Source organism: Carassius gibelio, chromosome B8 (assembly GCF_023724105.1).
Source record: "Carassius gibelio isolate Cgi1373 ecotype wild population from Czech Republic chromosome B8, carGib1.2-hapl.c, whole genome shotgun sequence".
NCBI lineage: Eukaryota > Metazoa > Chordata > Actinopteri > Cypriniformes > Cyprinidae > Carassius > Carassius gibelio.
This window is the reverse complement of record NC_068403.1, coordinates 29,892,298-29,912,548: the sequence shown is the minus strand read 5'-3', so window position 1 is coordinate 29,912,548 and position 20,251 is coordinate 29,892,298. Positions and strand designations below refer to the sequence as shown.

The 20,251-nt window shown below is 43.5% G+C and overlaps 1 protein-coding gene across 5 annotated transcripts in view; it reads left to right on the top strand.

The window, feature by feature from the left end:
• Positions 1-20,251, top strand: part of bsna (bassoon presynaptic cytomatrix protein a) — a 135,542-nt gene that overhangs the window by 90,716 nt on the left and 24,575 nt on the right. For 2 of the 5 annotated variants that reach the window (XM_052562832.1, XM_052562831.1), the window contains exons 5-8: positions 878-7,543; positions 9,336-11,697; positions 12,190-12,953; positions 14,722-14,815. In XM_052562832.1, the coding sequence (XP_052418792.1) occupies positions 878-7,543; positions 9,336-11,697; positions 12,190-12,953; positions 14,722-14,815 (9,886 nt within the window). The remainder of the gene's footprint in view (positions 1-877; positions 7,544-9,335; positions 11,698-12,189; positions 12,954-14,721; positions 14,816-20,251) is intronic. The other 3 variants (XM_052562835.1, XM_052562834.1, XM_052562833.1) reach the window with 3 other exon arrangements.

The window sequence follows — 20,251 nt, the reverse complement described above, 5'->3', positions numbered from 1 at the left end:
GCGAGTTGCTCGCACTGCTCCTTATATACCCGCACAGTGTGGGGAGCTTGCGATGCAAATCCGGCAGACCAAGGTACACTGTGTAGCATTGGCTCATTTTATTACCACTCAAAGGTGATTGGGCTCTTTGGGTGAGACCCCATAACCCATTTTGTCTCTTTTTAATGTAACGTCTCCGTTCCCATCTTCAGGGAATGAGGTTACATACGTAACCTAGACGTTCTTAATCCATCCATGCAATAACTGTGTCCTTCTAACAACCGAATTTCTATTTATTTATACTGCTGTTTAATATTGATGTTATGACCCAATTTAAGAGCTGACAAAATTACGACTTAAAATCAGAGCATAGCTCAAATTCACTAAAATATTGAAATGCTATGCTGATTCAAAACGAAAATGGCGGGAATTGACAGTCAAAGTATTATGCGGTTTGAACGGCCAGCTCCTGCAGCTGAAAGGGAAGTTTTGATTTGTTTTGCACCAGAGTCAGACCTGTCTTTTATTGGCTGAAATGCAGGGCTCCACACCAGGATTTTGAAAAGTGCCTGTCAAATGCCGGCTCACTCTGTTTCTCCATATGTGCCTTCTTTGTCTATTTTTTTTCTTTGTACTTTGTACTTTTGGTGAAGAAAACACATAGCGTTGAATAGTTTAATTTTATATCAAGTAAAAGTAAAAGTACCACAATTTAATTATACTCAAGAATAAATAAATAAAAATACTCAATTACTGTAACAAATATATTTGTAGCTAGTTACTTTCCAACTCTAAGTATCACTCAGTTTTTAAAATCTAGTCAGATGTTTGTGCTTGATTTTATGGTGTGAACTGTCTAAATGTATCCTTTGTATTTCTGTGTTATTTGGTCTCCTAGGAAACCAGCAAGACAAACAGCAATCAGGACCTATCACGAAGTCCACAGAGTTTGAGTGATACTGGCTATTCCTCTGATGGAATCTCCAGTTCTCATAGTGAAATTACTGGCGTTATCCAGGAGGAAGAGCTTAAAATGTGCGAGAGGGGTCTGACTGGACACCATACACCACCAAGTCCATCTGAGCTGATTAAGCTAGAGAGCTCCATGCGGAATCTACTAGAGTCTAAAGTTTCATCTGAAGGGGAAAGAGCACAGGACAAGAAGTGTGGGAAAAAGCAACATGGTGACATCAGGAAACATCAGTCTCCCTCAATATCAATTAGTCCAGAGGAATATGACTCAGATGAGGACTTTGAAGGCATTATGGAAGAGGATGAAGATCCAACTGAGGAAGAGCTTAGAGCAATTGCTGATTTCGAGGATAATAGTAGCCATAAAAAATTGAATTTAGAACCTGAAGAGATTACTGATGAGGAGTTTATGAGAAGGCAAATTATGGAGATGAGTGCTGATGAGGAGAATGAGGATGAAGATGAAGAAGAAGAAATGGAAGAAGAAGAAGATGATGATGATGATGAGGATGAAGGCTATGGCTACAAAAAGCTAAAAAAGACTCAAAAGCACTTCACTGACTCAGGAAAAGAAAAGCGCCGTCTCACTTATCACTCTAGTAGCTTTGAGGAAGATAGTAAAACAACTACTGATGTATACAAAGGTTCGGCAGAAGAAGACCTGATGGCCTCGCAAGGAGGCTTACGCAGATTTAAGACCATAGAATTGAACAACACTAACAGTTATAGTCGAGACATGGAGTTAAACAATGACAATGACCTGAGTCTCGACCGGGAGCCTGAGCTGGAGATGGAAAGCCTTATTGGTTCTCCAGAAGAACGGTCAAGAGGGGAATATTCCTCCACCCTCCAAACAACCACTTCTAGCTATAGTTCAGGGATATCCCCTACTTCCATATCATCCATGGAAGATGACAGTGACAGTAGTCCTAGTCGGAGGCAGCGGCTGGAGGAGGCAAAGCAGCAGAGAAAGGCCAGACATCGCTCCCATGGCCCTCTCCTTCCTACCATTGAGGATTCCTCAGAAGAAGACGAATTGAGGGAAGAAGAAGAACTTCTAAAGGAGCAGGAAAAGATGAGAGAAGTGGAGCAGCAGAGAATACGAAGCACTGTCCGGAAAACCAAACGTGACAAAGAAGAGCTAAGAGCACAAAGGCGCAGAGAACGATCTAAGACTCCCCCAAGCAATCTGTCCCCCATTGAGGATGCTTCTCCAACGGAGGAGCTAAGACAGGCAGCCGAGATGGAGGAACTCCACCGATCCTCTTGCTCAGAATACTCTCCTTCAGCTGATTCAGATGCTGAGGGCTATGAAATTTCATCTAAGCTGTACAAATCTGGTAGTGAGTATAACCTACCAACCTTTATGTCACTTTATTCTCCTACTGAAAAACCACAAACTACATCATCTACAGCTGCTATAACAACTCCCTCTAGTGGCAAACAATTAAAAAGTGCAGAAGAAGTGTATGAAGAAATGATGAAGAAAGCAGAGATGTTGCAGAAACAACAAAAGCAGCAGACACAGCAGCAATCAGGCTCAGGTCTGATTTTACAACAGTACAGCACATCCACCTATCAAGAGTCAGACATTAAAAATAGACAAGAAATTGAGGATGAATATGATTATCCTGATCAAGATGATCTCCACTATGAGAACGAGGAGACAGTTGATATCTATGAAGAGATCCGCCAGACATCACAAAACATTTCAAAACAGCTTGATGACAAAATGGAGATGGATGTGTCCTATTCAGAAAAGCAGTTACTAGATACAGGCTCAGCCTTTGCTAAGTTGCTGGAACAAAGCAATGCTTTACTGACTCCTGGCACAAGTCCCACCCAGCTCTCAGCACCAGTATCATTTTCAGAAACTGGGACAGGAGGACGGATACCTGATGTCAGAGTAACCCAACATTTTTCAAAAGATGGGCAAAAAGATAGACTTAGAAATCAAACTGGTAAAAATGGTATTACACCAACAGTTGCTGCCACAACTATTGCTGCTTATGGAGTGTATGCCAGGGATAATGTCACTGTCTCTCAAACTAGTGCCAGCCAAACAGTGTCCCAAACACAACCCAACTTATATGGTCGGCAAACTACCACAACCTCTGCTGGTGTTTCAAATGTGTCTCATAAAATAGCTGCAATCACTCAAGCTTACAACCAAAGAGAGAGTGCTGCAAAGAAAATGACAATCAACAAAGGAGTCCAAATGAAGGATAATTCAACATCATCAGAAACGATAATTGAATCTGGCCCAAGTTCAATTAGGTGTTATACTTACCATGAAAGGAGTCCACCTCTTTCTCCCACTTCATCTCCTCTTCATAGTCCAACAAGATCTCTGTCCAGGAGAACAGCTGAGCTTTCAACTCAAACAGTTAGTCCTTCAATGTTGGCTTCTTCAGGGAATGCTTCTCACACCTCTTTGGTTATGGCACAGGGCACTCAGACTTCACATGGGGTTGTTTCACCTAGCCTTTTTAGACAGCAGTCTTCTCAAGATACCTATTTTATTGTTAGAACAGAGGAGCTTGAGCCCACTAGTCCACCAAAGCCAGTTACAGTTAACACAGCAACATCTCCTTTGTCCTCACCAACAAGATTTAGCCGCCAATCAACATTTGATGCCTACTCACCTCCTGTCAGCCCTCCTGATACTCCGCCACATCAGTTATCACCCCAACATGGTTTTTACAAGAACTATAGAGCTGGAAAAGTTAATGTTGGAACTAGCATGGTCACCACTGCTAGCATGTATACCCGTGGATCATTATCAATGGAAAACATATCCCTTTGTCGGATTTCGACAGTTCCTGGTACTTCAAGAATTGAGCAAGGACAACGGTTACAGAGTGGAAGTGTAGTAGATCTGCGAACTGGAATGAAGCCTACACCAATTGTTATGACTGACCAAGGAATGGACTTGACTTCCTTAGCCACAGAATCTAGAAAATATTCTGGGTCTGTTGAAAGAACCCCAATTCGTCAATCAACAACTATTCAGCCCTTAATAATGAACCTGAATACACAAGAGCAGCTGCATGTTGTGACATCAACAGCAACAACTGTCAGTGTTACTGTAACTGCATCTATGTTCATGTCCCAGCCTAAGCACCCTGTGCTATATTGTGATCCTCTTGAAAACAGATTTGATTTGGGCAAAGATATGGGAACAGTAGTTTGCCTGGCACCAAATAAGCCACCCCCAGTTGATCCATCCATACCAAAGATCGATGCTAAGCTGGAAGACCTGAGTATCCAGCAGCAGCAGTTACTTAAACAGCAGCAGAAGCTTCAAGAGCAACAACAACTTCTTGAGCAGCAGCTTCAACAACATCATCAGCTTCAACAACAAGCTGCCTCTTTTGCCAAGTTGAATTTGTCTACTCAACTACCTCTATTCAAAAAGGATATGCTTGTCACTCAAAAAAGCACTGCCACAGAGGTAAATGTCATCGTGCCAGGTATGATATCTGAGGTGTATAGTGTTGGAGGTCCACTTGAGTTAAGGGGAAGGCAAGCAGAAACAAGTATCATGAATCTAACAAACGTCAAGCCTCAAGGGTTGATGGTCCAGATAGATGGCACTGCACAAGGAGCCACTATAACACAACTAATCAAACCAGAGGAAGGCCAGGATGCAATGATTTTAACAGGGCAAATAAAATCAGAAAATCAATTAACTTGTTGTGATATGGTATACAACTTGCCATTTGGCGGTAGCTGTGTGGGTGGTCCATTCTCCCAGAAACCAGTCCCAGATGAAACTTCTAAGCCATCATTAAGAGCACCTTCCTCACTACCGCAGCTCTATCAACAACATGGTTTACAGCAAGATGGGTCGGCATTCCAAGATTACACAATTAAATCATACACATTGCCTCTTCCTGGACGACTACAACCATCAATTTCTGAAACTAACCTTGCAGAGGCAGGGTTGTCATCATATTCAACAAATCTTGATCCCCAATTTCATGCCTCTGGGGAATTTTTCACAGACACAGGAAAGGATGGATATGATGGAGGGTACCTTGGAATGGGGCTTCAGTATGGTTCCTACACAGATCTTCGTCAGGGTGATGTTGCAGATCTTCCAATAAGAAGGTACAACTCCCTAACTAACATCAGCTCAGATTATGGATATTTCTCAGGTGATTTTGCTGAATCTAATCTTGCCCAATACAGTGCTACAACTGCCAGGGAGATAAGTCGCATGTGTGCAGCCCTTAACTCCATAGATAGATATAGTAGTAACCCTGACATATTACAGCTGGGCACTGGAAGAAGTAGTGGTCCACCTAGTAGAATTAGTCTGCCCCAAAGTCACAGACATGGTTTCAAATACAACACAGATGGAAAGCCTCTTTCCCACAGTCAAGCGCTAACTGATCTAATCAATGCAAGACAAGCCAGTCTTCGAGCTATGTATCCATCAGCTATTAGATCAGCTGACGGCATGATCTATTCAACCATAAACACACCAATTGCATCAACAGTTCCAATAACTACCCAGCCTGCACCTGTGCTACACCCTTTATTAAAAGGGGTATATAGACCTTATCCTACACCAAATATGACACCAATACCCCTGGCAAGCCTAACTAGACTGCCACTAGATCCAAGGAATGGGCAGGCCCCTTTCCAATGTTCTACACCCAACCCTCTCCCTGTTACAACTTCTACAAAAGTTTCTGAGTCTCCAGCTATCACAACAGTCCAAGATGCCCCATTGTACCTTGGTAAATCTCCATTAAGCCTAACAGTAGCTGGAGCAGTGACACAACCAATTCAGCCTTCTTCTGTACCTGCTGGTCCTATCACATCAGCACTTTTTTCAACACCAGTGGCCACGGCAATGAGCCAACCTGACATCCAGTTGCAACCAATAAATCTATCTCAGCCCCACCTACAGGCCAAATCCACTGCCCAGCCTTCTATACAACACCAACTACCAGTGCAGGGTCATTCTATTGCTTCCAAAACACAGCCACCCCCATCATCTCAAGGAGGTGGAACCACTGCTGCTGCTATTCGAAGTATTGCTTCAAGACAAGAAAAAGAAACAGAGGAAAGACTGCATCAACAGCAGGAACAGCTTTTGCAGCTTGAGAGAGAACGAGTGGAACTAGAAAAATTGCGACAGCTAAGGCTTCAGGAGGAGCTTGAGCGGGAACGTGCAGAACTGCAGAGGCATAGAGAAAAAGAGCAGATGCTAGTGCAGCGAGAAATTCAGGAATTGCAGACTATAAAGCAACAGGTTTTGCAGCAACAACAAGTTGAGAGAGAAAGCCAGTTGGTCATACAGAGAGAGCAACTAGCTCAACAAAAACAACAGCTTGACCAGATCCAATCTTTACAACAGCAGTTACAGCAGCAGCTTGAAGAACAAAAGAGACAAAAGACTGCCACAGCTATTACAAATACTCAAATCTTCAGTGATCAATCTGGCAGAATAATTCAGCCACAGGAATTGACCTCTGATATGTTGTATAGTGATGTTCAGGTTTTCTTAAGACCACTACCAAATTCTACATCAGAGATATGCTTGAGAAATAGTGAAGATCAAACAGAAATCAGGTCCATGCGTAAACAAAGATCAATGCCTCGACTGCAAGATGGAAATAATGGAGAATTAACAGTGCTTTCCTTGCCCCAGAGGCTTGTAGACTGCAGTGTGCAAACTGATGATGAAGATGGAGAGGAGAGGTACCTGGTACCAAGGAGACGACGGACTAGGCGCAGTGTGGATTGCAGTGTTCAGACAGATGATGATGAAGACAAGGCAGAGTGGGAGCAGCCAGTAAGACGTAGACGTTCCCGTTACACAAGACATTCTGGTGAATCTGGTGTAGACCATAAATCTGAAGCACCTCCTTTTATCACTTCAGTTGCTAAGACAGCATCTTCCAGCATTGCCATTCAGACAATTCGAGACTGTTCTTGCCAAACTGAAACAGAGCAGCTAGTTAGAGTATCTCCAAGCATACATGTCACCATGCCAGACCCCAGCAAGGTTGAAATTGTCCACTATATTTCTGGTCCCGAGAGAACACAGAAGGGTCAAAGCTTAGCTTGCCAAACTGACCCTGAGACACAGTCTCAAAGCATAGTTATTCCACAGATTAGCATTGCTACCACTGTCAGTCCCACCAGTGTCCACTTAGTTGGTTCTGCAGATCCACTCTCTCCAGGTCAACAGAGTGCTGTGAAGTTTGGGAGGCGGAAACCTGATCCTTTGGAGTTTGGATACCAGCAACATCACCTGCATAATGAGTCTTTGTCCAGCTTGATCCGGCAACAACCTAAATCTCCACAGGTGCTGTATTCTCCTGTTTCTCCTCTTTCTTCTCCACAACGCATCATAGAAACAGCATTCTCTTCTAGTGAGAGGCTGAATAAAGCACATGTCACCCCGCAGCAGAAGTCCTGTATTGCTGAGCCATCACAGAGACACCAGGCCCTTCCCCGCCCAATGAAGAATATTCAGAGATCTTTGTCAGATCCTAAGCCTCTCAGCCCAAATACAGATGAAAGTACCAAGGCTAGGATTTCACATTATCAACAGCAAGCCCTTCAGAGTCAGGTATGGATAATTCAGTATCTCTCTGATTTTTAACTTCCACTGGCTTGCTACAAAGGACAGTATGAACTTGTTAGAACACTATGACTCAAGTGATGTTGTTTCCACAGTTTATATATTGCATATACAGACAGTTGAATTATTTCTTGAATATGGGATTGCAATGTGTTATGAAGTTCTCTGTCTGCATTTGCAAGCCTGAGATGCTCAGAAATGGCCAGTTAGTATATCTTAATTTAAATTTACATTTATGCATTTAGCAGACACTTTTATCCAAAGCATCTTACTGTGCATTCAAGTTTTTTTTTTACAGTATATCCCTTGGATTCTACTTTTTCTGGTATTGTTTCAATTTAATTGGTGTCCTTGATTGTTTTGTTATTGTACAGTTTTTAGAAAGTATATTCTAATGTTTTTCATGTTTTTTGAATAAATAAATTACTTTTTGTCTGCTTGTGTCGCAGACGGTTTCTTTTAAAATAAATTGTATTGACTTGTCGTTTACAGGTGCTGGTCATTTAATTAGAATATCATCAAAAAGTTGATTTATTTCACTAATTCCATTCAAAAGTGAAACTTGTATATTATATTCATTACACACAGACTGATATATTTAAAATGTTTATTTATTTTAATTTTCATGATTATAACTGACAACTAAGGAAAATCCCAAATTCGGTATCTCAGAAAATTTGAATATTGTGGAAAGGTTCGATACTGAAGACACCTGGTGCCAAACTCTAATCAGCTAATTAACTAAAAAAAAAACTGCAAAGACCTTTAAATGGTCTTTCAGTCTAGTTCCACAGACTACACAATCATGGGGAAGACTGCTGACTTGAAAGTTGTCCAAAAGACGACCATTGACACCTTGCACAAGGAGGGCAAGACACAAAAGGTCAGTGCAAAATAGGCTGGCTGTTCACAGTGCTCTGTGTCCAAGCACAATAATAGAGAGGCGAAGTGAAGGAAAAGATGTAGTAGAAAAAAGTGTACAAGCAATAGGGATAACTGCAATCTGGAGATGATTGTGAAACAAAACCCATTCAAAAAAGTGGGGGAGATTCACACAAAGTGGACTGTAGCTGGAGTAGGTGGTTCAAGAACTAGTACACACAGATGTATGCTGTGATGATGGGTTGGGGTGCCATGTCATCTGCTGGTGTTGGTCCACTGTGTTTTCTGAGGTCCAAGGTCAACACAGCTGTATATCAGCAAGTTTAAGAGCAATTCACACTTCCTGCTGTTGTCCAACGTTATGGAGATGCAGATTTCATTTTCCAACAGGACTTGGCACCTGCACACAGTGCCAATGCTACCAGTACCTGGTTTAAGGACCATAGTATCCCTGTTCTTAATGTATTGGTCTTAAGTAATATTCACATTTTCTGAGATACTGAATTTGGGCTTTTCCTTAGTTGTCAGTTATAATCATCAAAATTAAAATAAATAAACATTTGAAATATATCAGTCTGTGTGAAATGAATAAATATAATATACAAGTTTCACTTTTTGAATGGAATTAATGTAATAAATAAACTTTTTCATGATATTCTAATTATATGACCAGCACCTGCATATGGCCATCAGGGCAAGATAATATACTTGGTCAGATTCACGTAGATTTAAATAAGAATCTTTATAAATGCATGCCCAAATAGTTTTCTATAACAATTAACCAGTAGTCTGAGCAATGCTAGTAGTTATGTGTGGATCTCTAATATATAACATTGTGTTGTCCTCTGTATTTCATGGCCCTGCTCTTTCACTCTTCCTGGACCCCGTGTCTCTGCAGCTGGCAGCCCTGCAGCAGAGCTCCCTCCTAAGGAAGGTGAAGAGGACCTTGCCCAGCCCCCCACCAGAGGAGACTCACCTGCCTATGGTCACCCCTAACCTCTCACACATGTTTGTGCCCTCTCTGCCATCTCTGAAAGGGAGTTCTCGTTTAGCTGCAAAGGCCAGTTTACTTAAGGACTTGACCCATGAGCTGAAGGCTGTTGAACAGGAATCTACAAAGCTACGTAAGCAGCAGGCTGAGTTGGAGGAGGAAGAAAAAGAAATTGATGCCAAGCTTAGATACCTTGAGTTGGGCATCACACAACGAAAAGAGACATTGGCAAAGGAAAGAGACAGGAGGGAGCTAGCATACATGCGCTGCATGGGTGATTCGCGAGAATATATGTCAGACTCTGAGCTCAACAATCTTCGCCTGACAGTTGCAGCCACATCGTTTGAGAGCAGTGGGCTAATGACAAGACCTAGCATGGCACCACTCGGCCAGTTTACCTGTGAGCTAAATACTGCTGCCCAGTTTCCCCCCACATCATCTTTTATGTCTTACCAGTACCCCCAAAGTCTCCAAACAGCAACTACCCCACAGGCCTCTACACTGCAGAGCACAGGTTTCAACCAACCTCCCTATCCATCAGTAACCCAAGCTCAAGCTCTCCCCCAACCCACCCCCTTGCAGACTTATCCAACCCTATCTTACCAGGTCCAAGGGCCATTTCATTCCCAATTCTTTCCACATAACCAGCCTCCATATCCAGCAGACACTTCAGTGCCACCTCCAGCACAGCCAAGCCAACCAGGGTTTCAGCCTACACTACCACCTACTGGTCCAGCCCCTTATCCAACCCACAGTACACCATACCCAAGCCAGGCACCCCCCTATCCAGTCAGTCAAGCAAGCACTTATCAGCCACAGACAGACACTCTCACTTTTCACCAAAAGCCACGACAGACATTACTTGCAGACCTTGAACACAAGATGCCCACAAATTATGAGGTTATAAGCAATCCAACAGTTGTAGTAACAACCACTGTCCATGATATCACTTACAGCCAGTCTGGCTTGGGTCCATCTTATGGCCAACACAGTACAATTATGGCAAGCACTTATGGCCCCTACTCCTCATCTGTATCAAATACATATGGTGGGTCTTTAGCAACCTCTGCATCCTCTGGTTATGGGCCATACACAACAATCTCATCCAGTAGTTATGGGCAGTACACAACAACTATTGCAAATACTTATGGATATACAGTAACTACAGCTAGTTCCTATGGGCAATATAATACCATAGTTACAAATACATATGGGCAGACAACACTATCTGACCATATACACTCAACGGAGAGCCCCTCTATGTACACCAGTGAAGGCCTATACGGATCATCCAGCCTCGAGCAGAATGTCCCAAGGAACTATGTCATGATTGATGACATATGTGAACTCACCAAGGAAGGCATGGGGACAGGTTCAGACTCACATCGCAATGAGAGTCATGGACGATATGGGAGTGATGGACTTCACACTCGAGGGGGGAGTTCCTTTGGCAGACCAGAGGATGAACGTGATGCAGATCTATACGACCAACATCATAGCAGGGGTAAGAGCACCTGCAACTACCAATCACAAGGGGCACATATGCATGGCCGGGCAGTGGGAAGCAATAGCATGGGTGGGGGATCATCATATTACTATGATGACTGCAGTCACTCAACACCTACATGGCCAGCCCAGAGGCACTCCTCAAAGAACCAGTGCCCTTCAGCCGTCATGTCCTCCAGGAGGAGCAAACATCGTAAACAAGGCATTGAGCCGAAGATATCCAAATTTTCCCCAATTGAGGAGGCTCATGATGTGGAGGCTGATCTGGCCTCTTACACCATGAGCACCTCTACAACCAGTGGTTATGGCTCAGGTTCCCATTATCATAAACTTCAAGATGGCATCTATGGGCCACGGAGTACTTACAGTCCACAACGGGACTACTATGATGATGAACATCTCTTTGGCTACGGCAGGTCTCGTTCAGCTGGTTACGGCATGGACAAAATCTCTCCCTGCGAGAGGGCCTACAGAAGCAGGTCATATGAACGGGACCATATAGACCGGTCATACCGCAGCAACTATGGCCACAGTGTGCGCCCTGCTTTGCATTCTCAATATTCAGAAAAGGAGAACTCCCACCTCATGATGAAGCTCATGGGTGTTGGGAGGGCTTTCGGCTATCCATCAAATTCATATGGTTCAAGTCACTCTCTACCTGATGTGCAGGACCATATTCGAGACCTGCCCCGGACCCATGTCTACAAACCAGATGATATGTATATAATTGACGATATGCATTGTGCTGTTTCTGACAGCGAAGGTAATTGGGAGCTGAATGCCAGCATTACTGCCCACTTTAAATATCCCCCACCCACCCAGAGAAAGAGAGTGAATAGCTGAAGTAAAGAAATGAAAACCAAGTGCATGCCCTTGTTTTGTCTTCAGGCAATATGCAGCTTTCAGTAAATCTGATGCTCAATGTTGTGCTCAGTTCCAAAAACTGCATGAGTTGTTGTGTGGTCTCTTTATTTTTTACACACTCTTTTTTAAATTTTTTTATTGCAACGGTGATTCATTTGCGTGTGTACTGAGTGTATGATTTTGATTTTTAACTTCCAAACCTTTAAATGGAAAAATAAAAATCTTATTCGAGGTAATTTTTATAATCTGAATGTTGAGTTTGAATGCATTGCATGCTTTTTCTTTAAGTTTTGTCTATTTTTGTTCTTTTTCTTTTGCATGGTCTCAGTGTGCAGTCCTCTTTCACCATCAGACATGGAGATTGACTGTGATCTGCTTTTGGTTTCCAAAGCATACCATCTTGGTCAAGAGGAGACAGACTGGTTTGAGAAGCCTCGTGATGTTCGTGGTTCCCGTCACTATGGCAGCAGTGGTCATTCTGGGAGGCGAGGCCATGGCAAGCACACATACCATGATTCTGACGAGCCACCAGAAGATCTTTGGCCACAAGATGATTATGGTCACACTCGCCACATTTCCTCTAGAGAGCACCGCCATCACAGCAGTGGAAGTTCCGGTAGGCACTCCTCACGCCACTCTGATGAGCCTCGTTCCTCTCGATCATCACGTTCCTCAAAGGATCCATCTATGCGACATGAATCCCGCTCCTTGTCATCTTCAGGGAGGAGGGGAGAATCTCGTTCTCAGGGCTACCACTCATCAGATTATTCCCGTGACACCTCAGGCCATCACCATAGCTCCCGTTCTGGAAAACAATCCTCCCACCATCAAGGGTCCTCCAGCAGGAAGCAACAGGATCACCCTTCATCATCCAGACAGCCAGGATCTCTTGGGCCTGGACAAAAGGGACCAAGTGGACCTTCAAGCTCAAGCAGGCAAGCTGTTTCTCAGCCACCTGTTGATGGGCAGCAAGGTCAGCGAACACAGCTTCAGCAGCAGGCACAGACATCAGCTGCCAGGCCAGGCTCTCAGACATCTGCCCCAGGCACAACACAACCACAATTAGTACAAGCCCAGCAACTGCAAGCTAAACCTGGCCAGACTGGTCCAACTTCTCGACAACCAACCTCAGCAGCACAGACATCCCTAGCTGTAGTAAGTAAATATTCAAAGATGTAAAGTGATTTAGTTGAAAATCCCAAATCTTTTCTTCAAAGTGGATTCTCCTATTCTAGATGTTCCTGGGCCTGAACATTGTGGTGGATATTTATTAAAGCTTGCAGGAAAGTGTCACAGACTTTTAAAGTATTTAATATTTAATCTTGTGAATTTGATCCGTGTTGTACATACCTTTCAATTTAAATATTTAAAAACATTTTCTCTGCATTTCCTAAGCCTATAGTTAGTCAGGTTAAGGCATTTTGGTAAGTTTTTCAGAGTTTCAGGGTCCATTAGGAACCAGTGTAAAGCAGTCTGAAGACTCAGATTACTGTGGCCAGATGAGAGAACCTTGTTCTTTCCATCCATTTTTGCAGCTGGTTTATTACAGTTCTTGTAAGGCAACATTGTATTGATGCTGGTCAAATATTCAGTTTAGGCTTTGTTTTTATAAAATAAAACATTTCTACAATTTAAAATGTTTTGTTGATAATTTCCATTTTAGCTGGGAAATGTAACATTAAAGTTTGGAAATCTCCCAATAATGTACATTGATAGAATGTGCAGCATTCACAATGACCAAAGCCAATATTATGTTTGGCATGCTGAATTGTGATTGATCTTATTTCTTACATGTGTTATCTTATTGAAATAATTGATTAGTCTTGACTTTATTTACTTTTTTATGGGTGTTTGATTGTGATTTCACTTTTTTAACGTTAGTAAGTGTGTAATGTTGCTGTTTGAGCATAAACAATTTCTTCAAAGTCATGATGCTGAAAGTTCAATGCAAATGGAGTCTTTTAAATTTATGGCAGTTTAATGCATAAAATGATGGCTTGTAGGGACTACAACGAGTTACTTCCTGTGCTTGTGACATCACAAATTCTGATAAACCCCCCACCCAGGAACACGCAACCAAGGGCATTTTGAAGGGCAAGTTGCTGCTTTAGAGAAGAGGAAGAGAAAACTAGGGGTGCATGTAAAAATATATTCATATATGAATCGCGATTCTGTCTTTTAATGATTTTAATAGATTCACAAATTTCTATATCAATGTTCTAAAGCAGCAGTGCTCAGTCCTGTTTCTTGCATCGTTGCGTTTAATCAGAAGTAAGCAGCAGCATTTACAAATAACACCATATCTAAAATTATGAGACAACAAAAAACAAAAACAAAAAACAACAAACCATAAAGAGCCGTGCTTGCACAGGTTCTGTACAAACCTCTTCACTAATATCCTCTGCGTCTCAAACTGATAAGCAGTATTGACGATGCCATTGTTAACAATACAACCGGAGCACATTCTAAGCTGAGGGGGGTGACGTTTAGATGCTAGCGGTTTAGCAAATCCCAATACACTGGGCCAGTTGAGTCCATCATGTATTTCTGAGGGAGGGGCTTCATAAAAAAAGAAAATCATCAGAGTTTATAGAAGAGAGGGACAGAGCGGTGTAGAATAAACGTTAATTATGTTAAAAGAAATGTTTTTTTTTTTTAAACAAAGCATTGACAAATGTTAGACTGCACCCCATAAACACAATCAAACCTAGAAAAAACTGTCAACCACCCATTTAACCCTATGGCTTAATCTCATAGTAATTAGACTCATACTCCTCACTGAAACATAAATATAAATTTAAAGGGATAGTTCACTCAAAAATGAAAATTCTGTAATTAACATTAAGTCAAAATATATGAAACATTTTAAAGATATGAGTACAGTAAGTGTGATTTATGACCATGTGTCTGTGTTCTCAAATAGACTAAACCGGAGCCCACCCCTGCCACTGCTATTGGAGCAAAAGCAGTCCCCAGCCAACCTGCCAAAACAGCCCAACCTCCACTTACTGGAATAGGTAATTGTGCTTAAATGACTTCAACATGACCTAGATATACTCAAAACACAATCAAAGGACAGAAAGCTATTTTGCTTGTGAAATATAACACATTATGTATACAATTCATGGTTACATTGTGTATTTTTTTTCTTTTTATTTGGAAAATTTGAATTGGAAAAATATCTAATCTTTGCAAATGGGTCAGAAATATTCATTAAGGAGGGATTTAGTTTTTGGTAATAGTACCAAATATTTGCTGTGGTGCTCCTTAATGGCTCTCACTAAATACCAGGAATACCAGGTCCATCCTCAGTGGGATACACCAGGGAGGGGCTATCACGAGGAGCATGAGTTCCGAAAACCAGGTCCGGGTGGGCCAGTAAGGTGCAACCAACAGGACCTGTTCCTCGTCCTCCCTGACCTTGCACAGCAACTGTGCGAGCAGGCTCACTGGGGGAAAGGCATACTTGCGTAGAGCCCGAGGCCAGCTGTGTGCCAGTGCATCAGTGCCCAGGGGGGCCTGGGACAGGGAATAGTACAATTGGTAGTGGGAGGACTCGTGGAAAGCGAATAGGTCTACCTGGGCTTCCCCAAATTGACACCAGATCACTTGGACCGTCTGGGGATGTAGTCGCCATTCCCAGGGAAAGGTGCACGATTGAGCTCCCCCGGGATGTGGATAGCGTGCAGCGACTTGAGCCGCATCTGACTCCAGAGGAGGAGATGAGGGGCGAGTTGAGGCATGTGAAGTGATCGCAGACTGCCCTGTCGGTTGATGTATGAAACAGCCGCAGAATTATCCATGCGACCCAACACGTGCCTGTCTAGCAACAGCGGCCGAAACCGCCGCAAGGCTAGATGCACTGCCAACAACTCCAGACAGTTGATGTGCCAAAGCAGTTGAGGTCCTGTCCAGGAACCTGAAGCTGCCTGCCCATTGCATGTCGCGCCCCAGCCTGTGTCGGAGGCGTCTGTTGTGACACAGGGGGTGCCCATGGCAGGCTGCAGGCGCTGCCCGTGATGGAATGGTGGCAACCGGAGGATCACGTCCGGGCAAGATGTGCTGGATGGCCTTAGTTTGCTTTTGCACCGCCGAGAACTGCTGGACAAAGTCCTCAACCATGTTGCCGAACAGGCCTGCTTGGGAGACAGGAGCATCGAGAAAGCGGGCTTTGTCTTTGTCTCTCATCTGGGCCAGGTTCAGCCAGAGATGGTGCTCCTGGACCACCAGCGTGGACATCACCTTCCCGAGGGACCACGACGTGACCTTTGTCGCCCGTAAGTTGAAGTCAGTCGCTGTACGCAGTTCCTGCATCAACCTCGGGTCAGTACCACCCTTGTGCATTGATTTCAGCACCTTGGCTTGATGTACCTGCAGGATAGCCATGGCATGCAGGGCAGAGGCAGCTTGGCCCGGAGCACTGTAAGCATTGGCAGCCAGAGCGGCTGACAGCTTACAGGCCTTGGATGGGAGACGCAGACGGATTCCTCCAAGTGGCGGCGTTTTGCGGGCACAGGTGCACCGCAACCGCTCTATCCAACAGGTGAATGTCCACGTACAACAGGTGAATGCTGCCCCGCCATTGAAGGTGGTGAGGATGGAAGAGGGAGACGAGCAGTTTCTGGCTGTGAAAGGGGCCGTCCATGACTTCATCACCTCTTCATGCATCTCCGGGAAGGAACTGGGGCAGAACGAGGTTGTGAGCCGCGCTCTGCGGCGAGAAACCAATTGTCCAGCCACGAGGGCTCGGGGCTGGGCGGTGTAGTCACATCCAGCCCGATACTCACGGCTGCCCAGGCAAGCAAGGCCGACAACTCCAAGTCAGATTCGGCAGCAGTGTCAACACCCGAGGGGGGCAGCTCTGCCGAATCCTCATCCTCAGAGGCTGATAACCCATCCCCTGATGCAGCAATCGACATCTGATCCTCTGGCATAGCACCGAAAAACACGCTGGGGCCGCTGTAAGACGGCCCAGCAGAATCAATCAGCAGCCGCACAGGACATGCGCTCCGGGAGGAGCGAGAGATCCGTGGGGCGTGGCCCAGCAGAGAAGCTCTCACTGTAATCCTCAGATTAAGTCAAGTCAAGTCACCTTTATTTATATAGCGCTTTAAACAAAAATGCATTGCGTCAAAGCAACTGAACAACATTCATTAGGAAAACAATGTTTCAATAATGCAAAATGATAGTTAAAGGGAGTTCATCATTGAATTCAGTGATGTCATCTCTGTTCAGTTAAATAGTGTCTGTGCATTTATTTGCAATCAAGTTAAGGATATCGCTGTAGATGAAGTGACCCCAACTAAGCAAGCCAGAGGCGACAGTGGCAAGGAACCGAAACTCCATCGGTGACAGAATGGAGAAAAAAAAACTTGGGATGAAACCAGGCTCAGTTGGGGAGCCAGTTCTCCTCTGACCAGACGAAACCAGAAGTTCAATTCCAGGCTGCAGCAAAGTCAGATTGTGCAGAAGAATCATCTGTTTCCTGTGGTCTTGTCCTGGTGGTCCTCTGAGACAAGGTCTTTACAGGGGACCACTGTCTTTCAGGGGTGTAGAGGTCCTTTCTAGGTGCTGATCCACCATCTGGTCTGGATACGTACTGGATCTGGGTGACTGCAGTGACCCTTTGATCTGGATACAGACTGGATCTGGTGGCTACGGTGACCTCGGAATAAGAGAGAAACAGACAAATATTAGTGTAGATGCCATTCTTCTAATGATGTAGCAAGTACATAGGGTGTTATGGGAAGTGTTTCCGGTTCTGGTTTACCTAATTAATGCTGCCTAAAAATCATTAACGGATTTGGATATTAAAAGCATATTAGTATGTTATTTGTAAGCCATGTTAAAGAGATGGGTCTTTAATCTAGACTTAAACTGCAAGAGTGTGTCTGCCTCCCGAACAATGTTAGGTAGGTTATTCCAGAGTTTAGGCGCCAAATACGAAAAGGATCTGCCGCCCGCAGTTGATTTTGATATTCTATGTATTATCAAATTGCCTGAGTTTCGAGAATGTAGCGTATGTAGAGGATTATAATGTAGAAGGAGCTCATTCAAATACTGAGGTGCAAAACCATTTAGGGCTTTATAAGTAATAAGCAATATTTTAAAATCTATACGATGTTTGATAAGTAGCCAGTGCAGTGTTGACAGGACCGGGCTAATATGGTCATACTTCCTGGTTCTAGTAAGAACTCTTGCTGCTGCATTTTGGACTAGCTGTAGTTTGTTTACTAAGCGTGCAGAACAACCACCCAATAAAGCATTACAATAATCTAACCTTGAGGTCATAAATCCATGGATTAACATTTCTGCATTTAACATTGAGAGCATAGGTCGTAATTTAGATATATTTTTGAGATGGAAAAATGCAGTTTTACAAATACTAGAAACGTGACTTTCTAAGGAAAGATTGCGATCAAATAGCACACCTAGGTTTCTAACTGATGACGAAGAATTGACAGAGCAACCATCAAGTCTTAGACAGTGTTCTAGGTTATTACAAGCAGAGTTTTTAGGTCCTATAATTAACACCTCTGTTTTTTCAGAATTTAGCAGTAAGAAATTACTCGTCATCCAGTTTTTTATATCAACTATGCATTCCATTAGTTTTTCAAATTGGTGTGTTTCACCTGGCTGCGAAGAAATATAGAGCTGAGTATCATCAGCATAACAGTGAAAGCTAACACCATGTTTCCTGATGATATCTCCCAAGGGTAACATATAAAGTGTAAAGAGTAGTGGCCCTAGTACTGAGCCTTGAGGTACTCCATACTGCACTTGTGATCGATATGATACATCTTCATTCACTGCTACGAACTGATGGCGGTCATATAAGTACAATTTAAACCATGCTAATGCACTTCCATTGATGCCAACAAAGTGTTCAAGTCTATGCAAAAGAATGTTGTGGTCAATTGTGTCAAACGCAGCACTAAGATCCAATAAAACTAATAGAGAGATACACCCACGATCAGATGATAAGAGCAGATCATTTGTAACTCTAAGGAGAGCAGTCTCAGTACTATGATACGGTCTAAATCCTGACTGAAAATCCTCACATATACCAGATCTCCCAAAGCGCCAGCCGGTGGTCCCCTGCTCGAGCCAGAGAAACCGGGATGGGTGGTGACAGAGGGGTCTGCTGCACTCCCCTTGAGGAGTGAGAGACACGATCGCAGTGCTGCTATGTTCATACGCCAACAATAGATGCATGAATCATCCACGCCCAGATACTTTAGACAACGCTCGTGACCATCCACCGGAGACAGGAAATGACTGCATCCAGAAGGACACGTACGAAACGGCATCTTGAAAAAGATGCCAATCGTCCATGATTTGCTCTTTTAGAAACTGCTCTTTCAGCCGAAGCGCCCAGGGGAATCAACCTCACAGGGACAGCGCTGTACTGCGCCATCACACCGACCAGGAACAGCTCTCGAAACACACAGATGAAGGCTTTGTAGTGACTAGATGCATCAACTACTCGGCTCCGAAGCAAAAATCTAATGAGTGGATGTACCTGTTACCCTATTTATACCCTTTGGCACGGGGAGTGGGTCAGGTATGTTAAATCCACTAGCCAATTTTCATTGGCTTTTTCTCTTAAACTCAGAAATGATTGGCCTCCCAAGTGAGACCCCATATGTCGTTCGACATAACTCATAATGACCGACAGATAGGGAAACTTTATTGATGTGAGTATAGCAAAGGGTGCTTACAAACTTGGTGCGCTTGTCTAGTCCAAACCCGAGTTCGATTGCTACCCCCTCCCCATGCCCCGCTGGACTGTGTTCATATTATTTCATATGGGTCGGAACCATGGTTCACTTGTGTCATCAAGTTAGCAGCTGCTTACCCAGTTGCTTAGTAATGATGGCGCAGGACAAGGCGGCAAATGCATAACATTACTTTCTGCACTTTTATATATTTATGTTTTTGCTACGGTACATGAAGGCACTTGCCTGTTGCATCTGTCTTACGAATGTACTGCAAATGCTCTAAAGAATGCTGAAGGTGAACAGAAATTAGACATATAGCTCTCAGCTTGCAGCGCTGCAGTCACGCTAGGATAGTGAGTGAAATACACACATTTTCATAAAAAAATACATCATTAATAGCGGTTCACTTCCGCGATTTGGTACGATTGCATTCACATCAGCAGCGAACCTTACCAGAGTTCACATGAACCGTACACCAGACCACCATTTTTCATGGGTGCGCACCCGCGTTCGGAAGACAGCGTTCACATCATCCAAACAAATCCAACCCGGGTGTGCACCAAAAGTGCTAGTGTGAAAGAACCCAAAATAAATTAACTGTGACATATTATACCCAAAAATTATTCAAACAGTGGATTACTAGGGAAACTGATATAAAAATAAAAACAAATAATAATAATTGAGTCCAAAAATTATTCTAACACTTTGACCTCACCATCTTTTGCTTAAGTG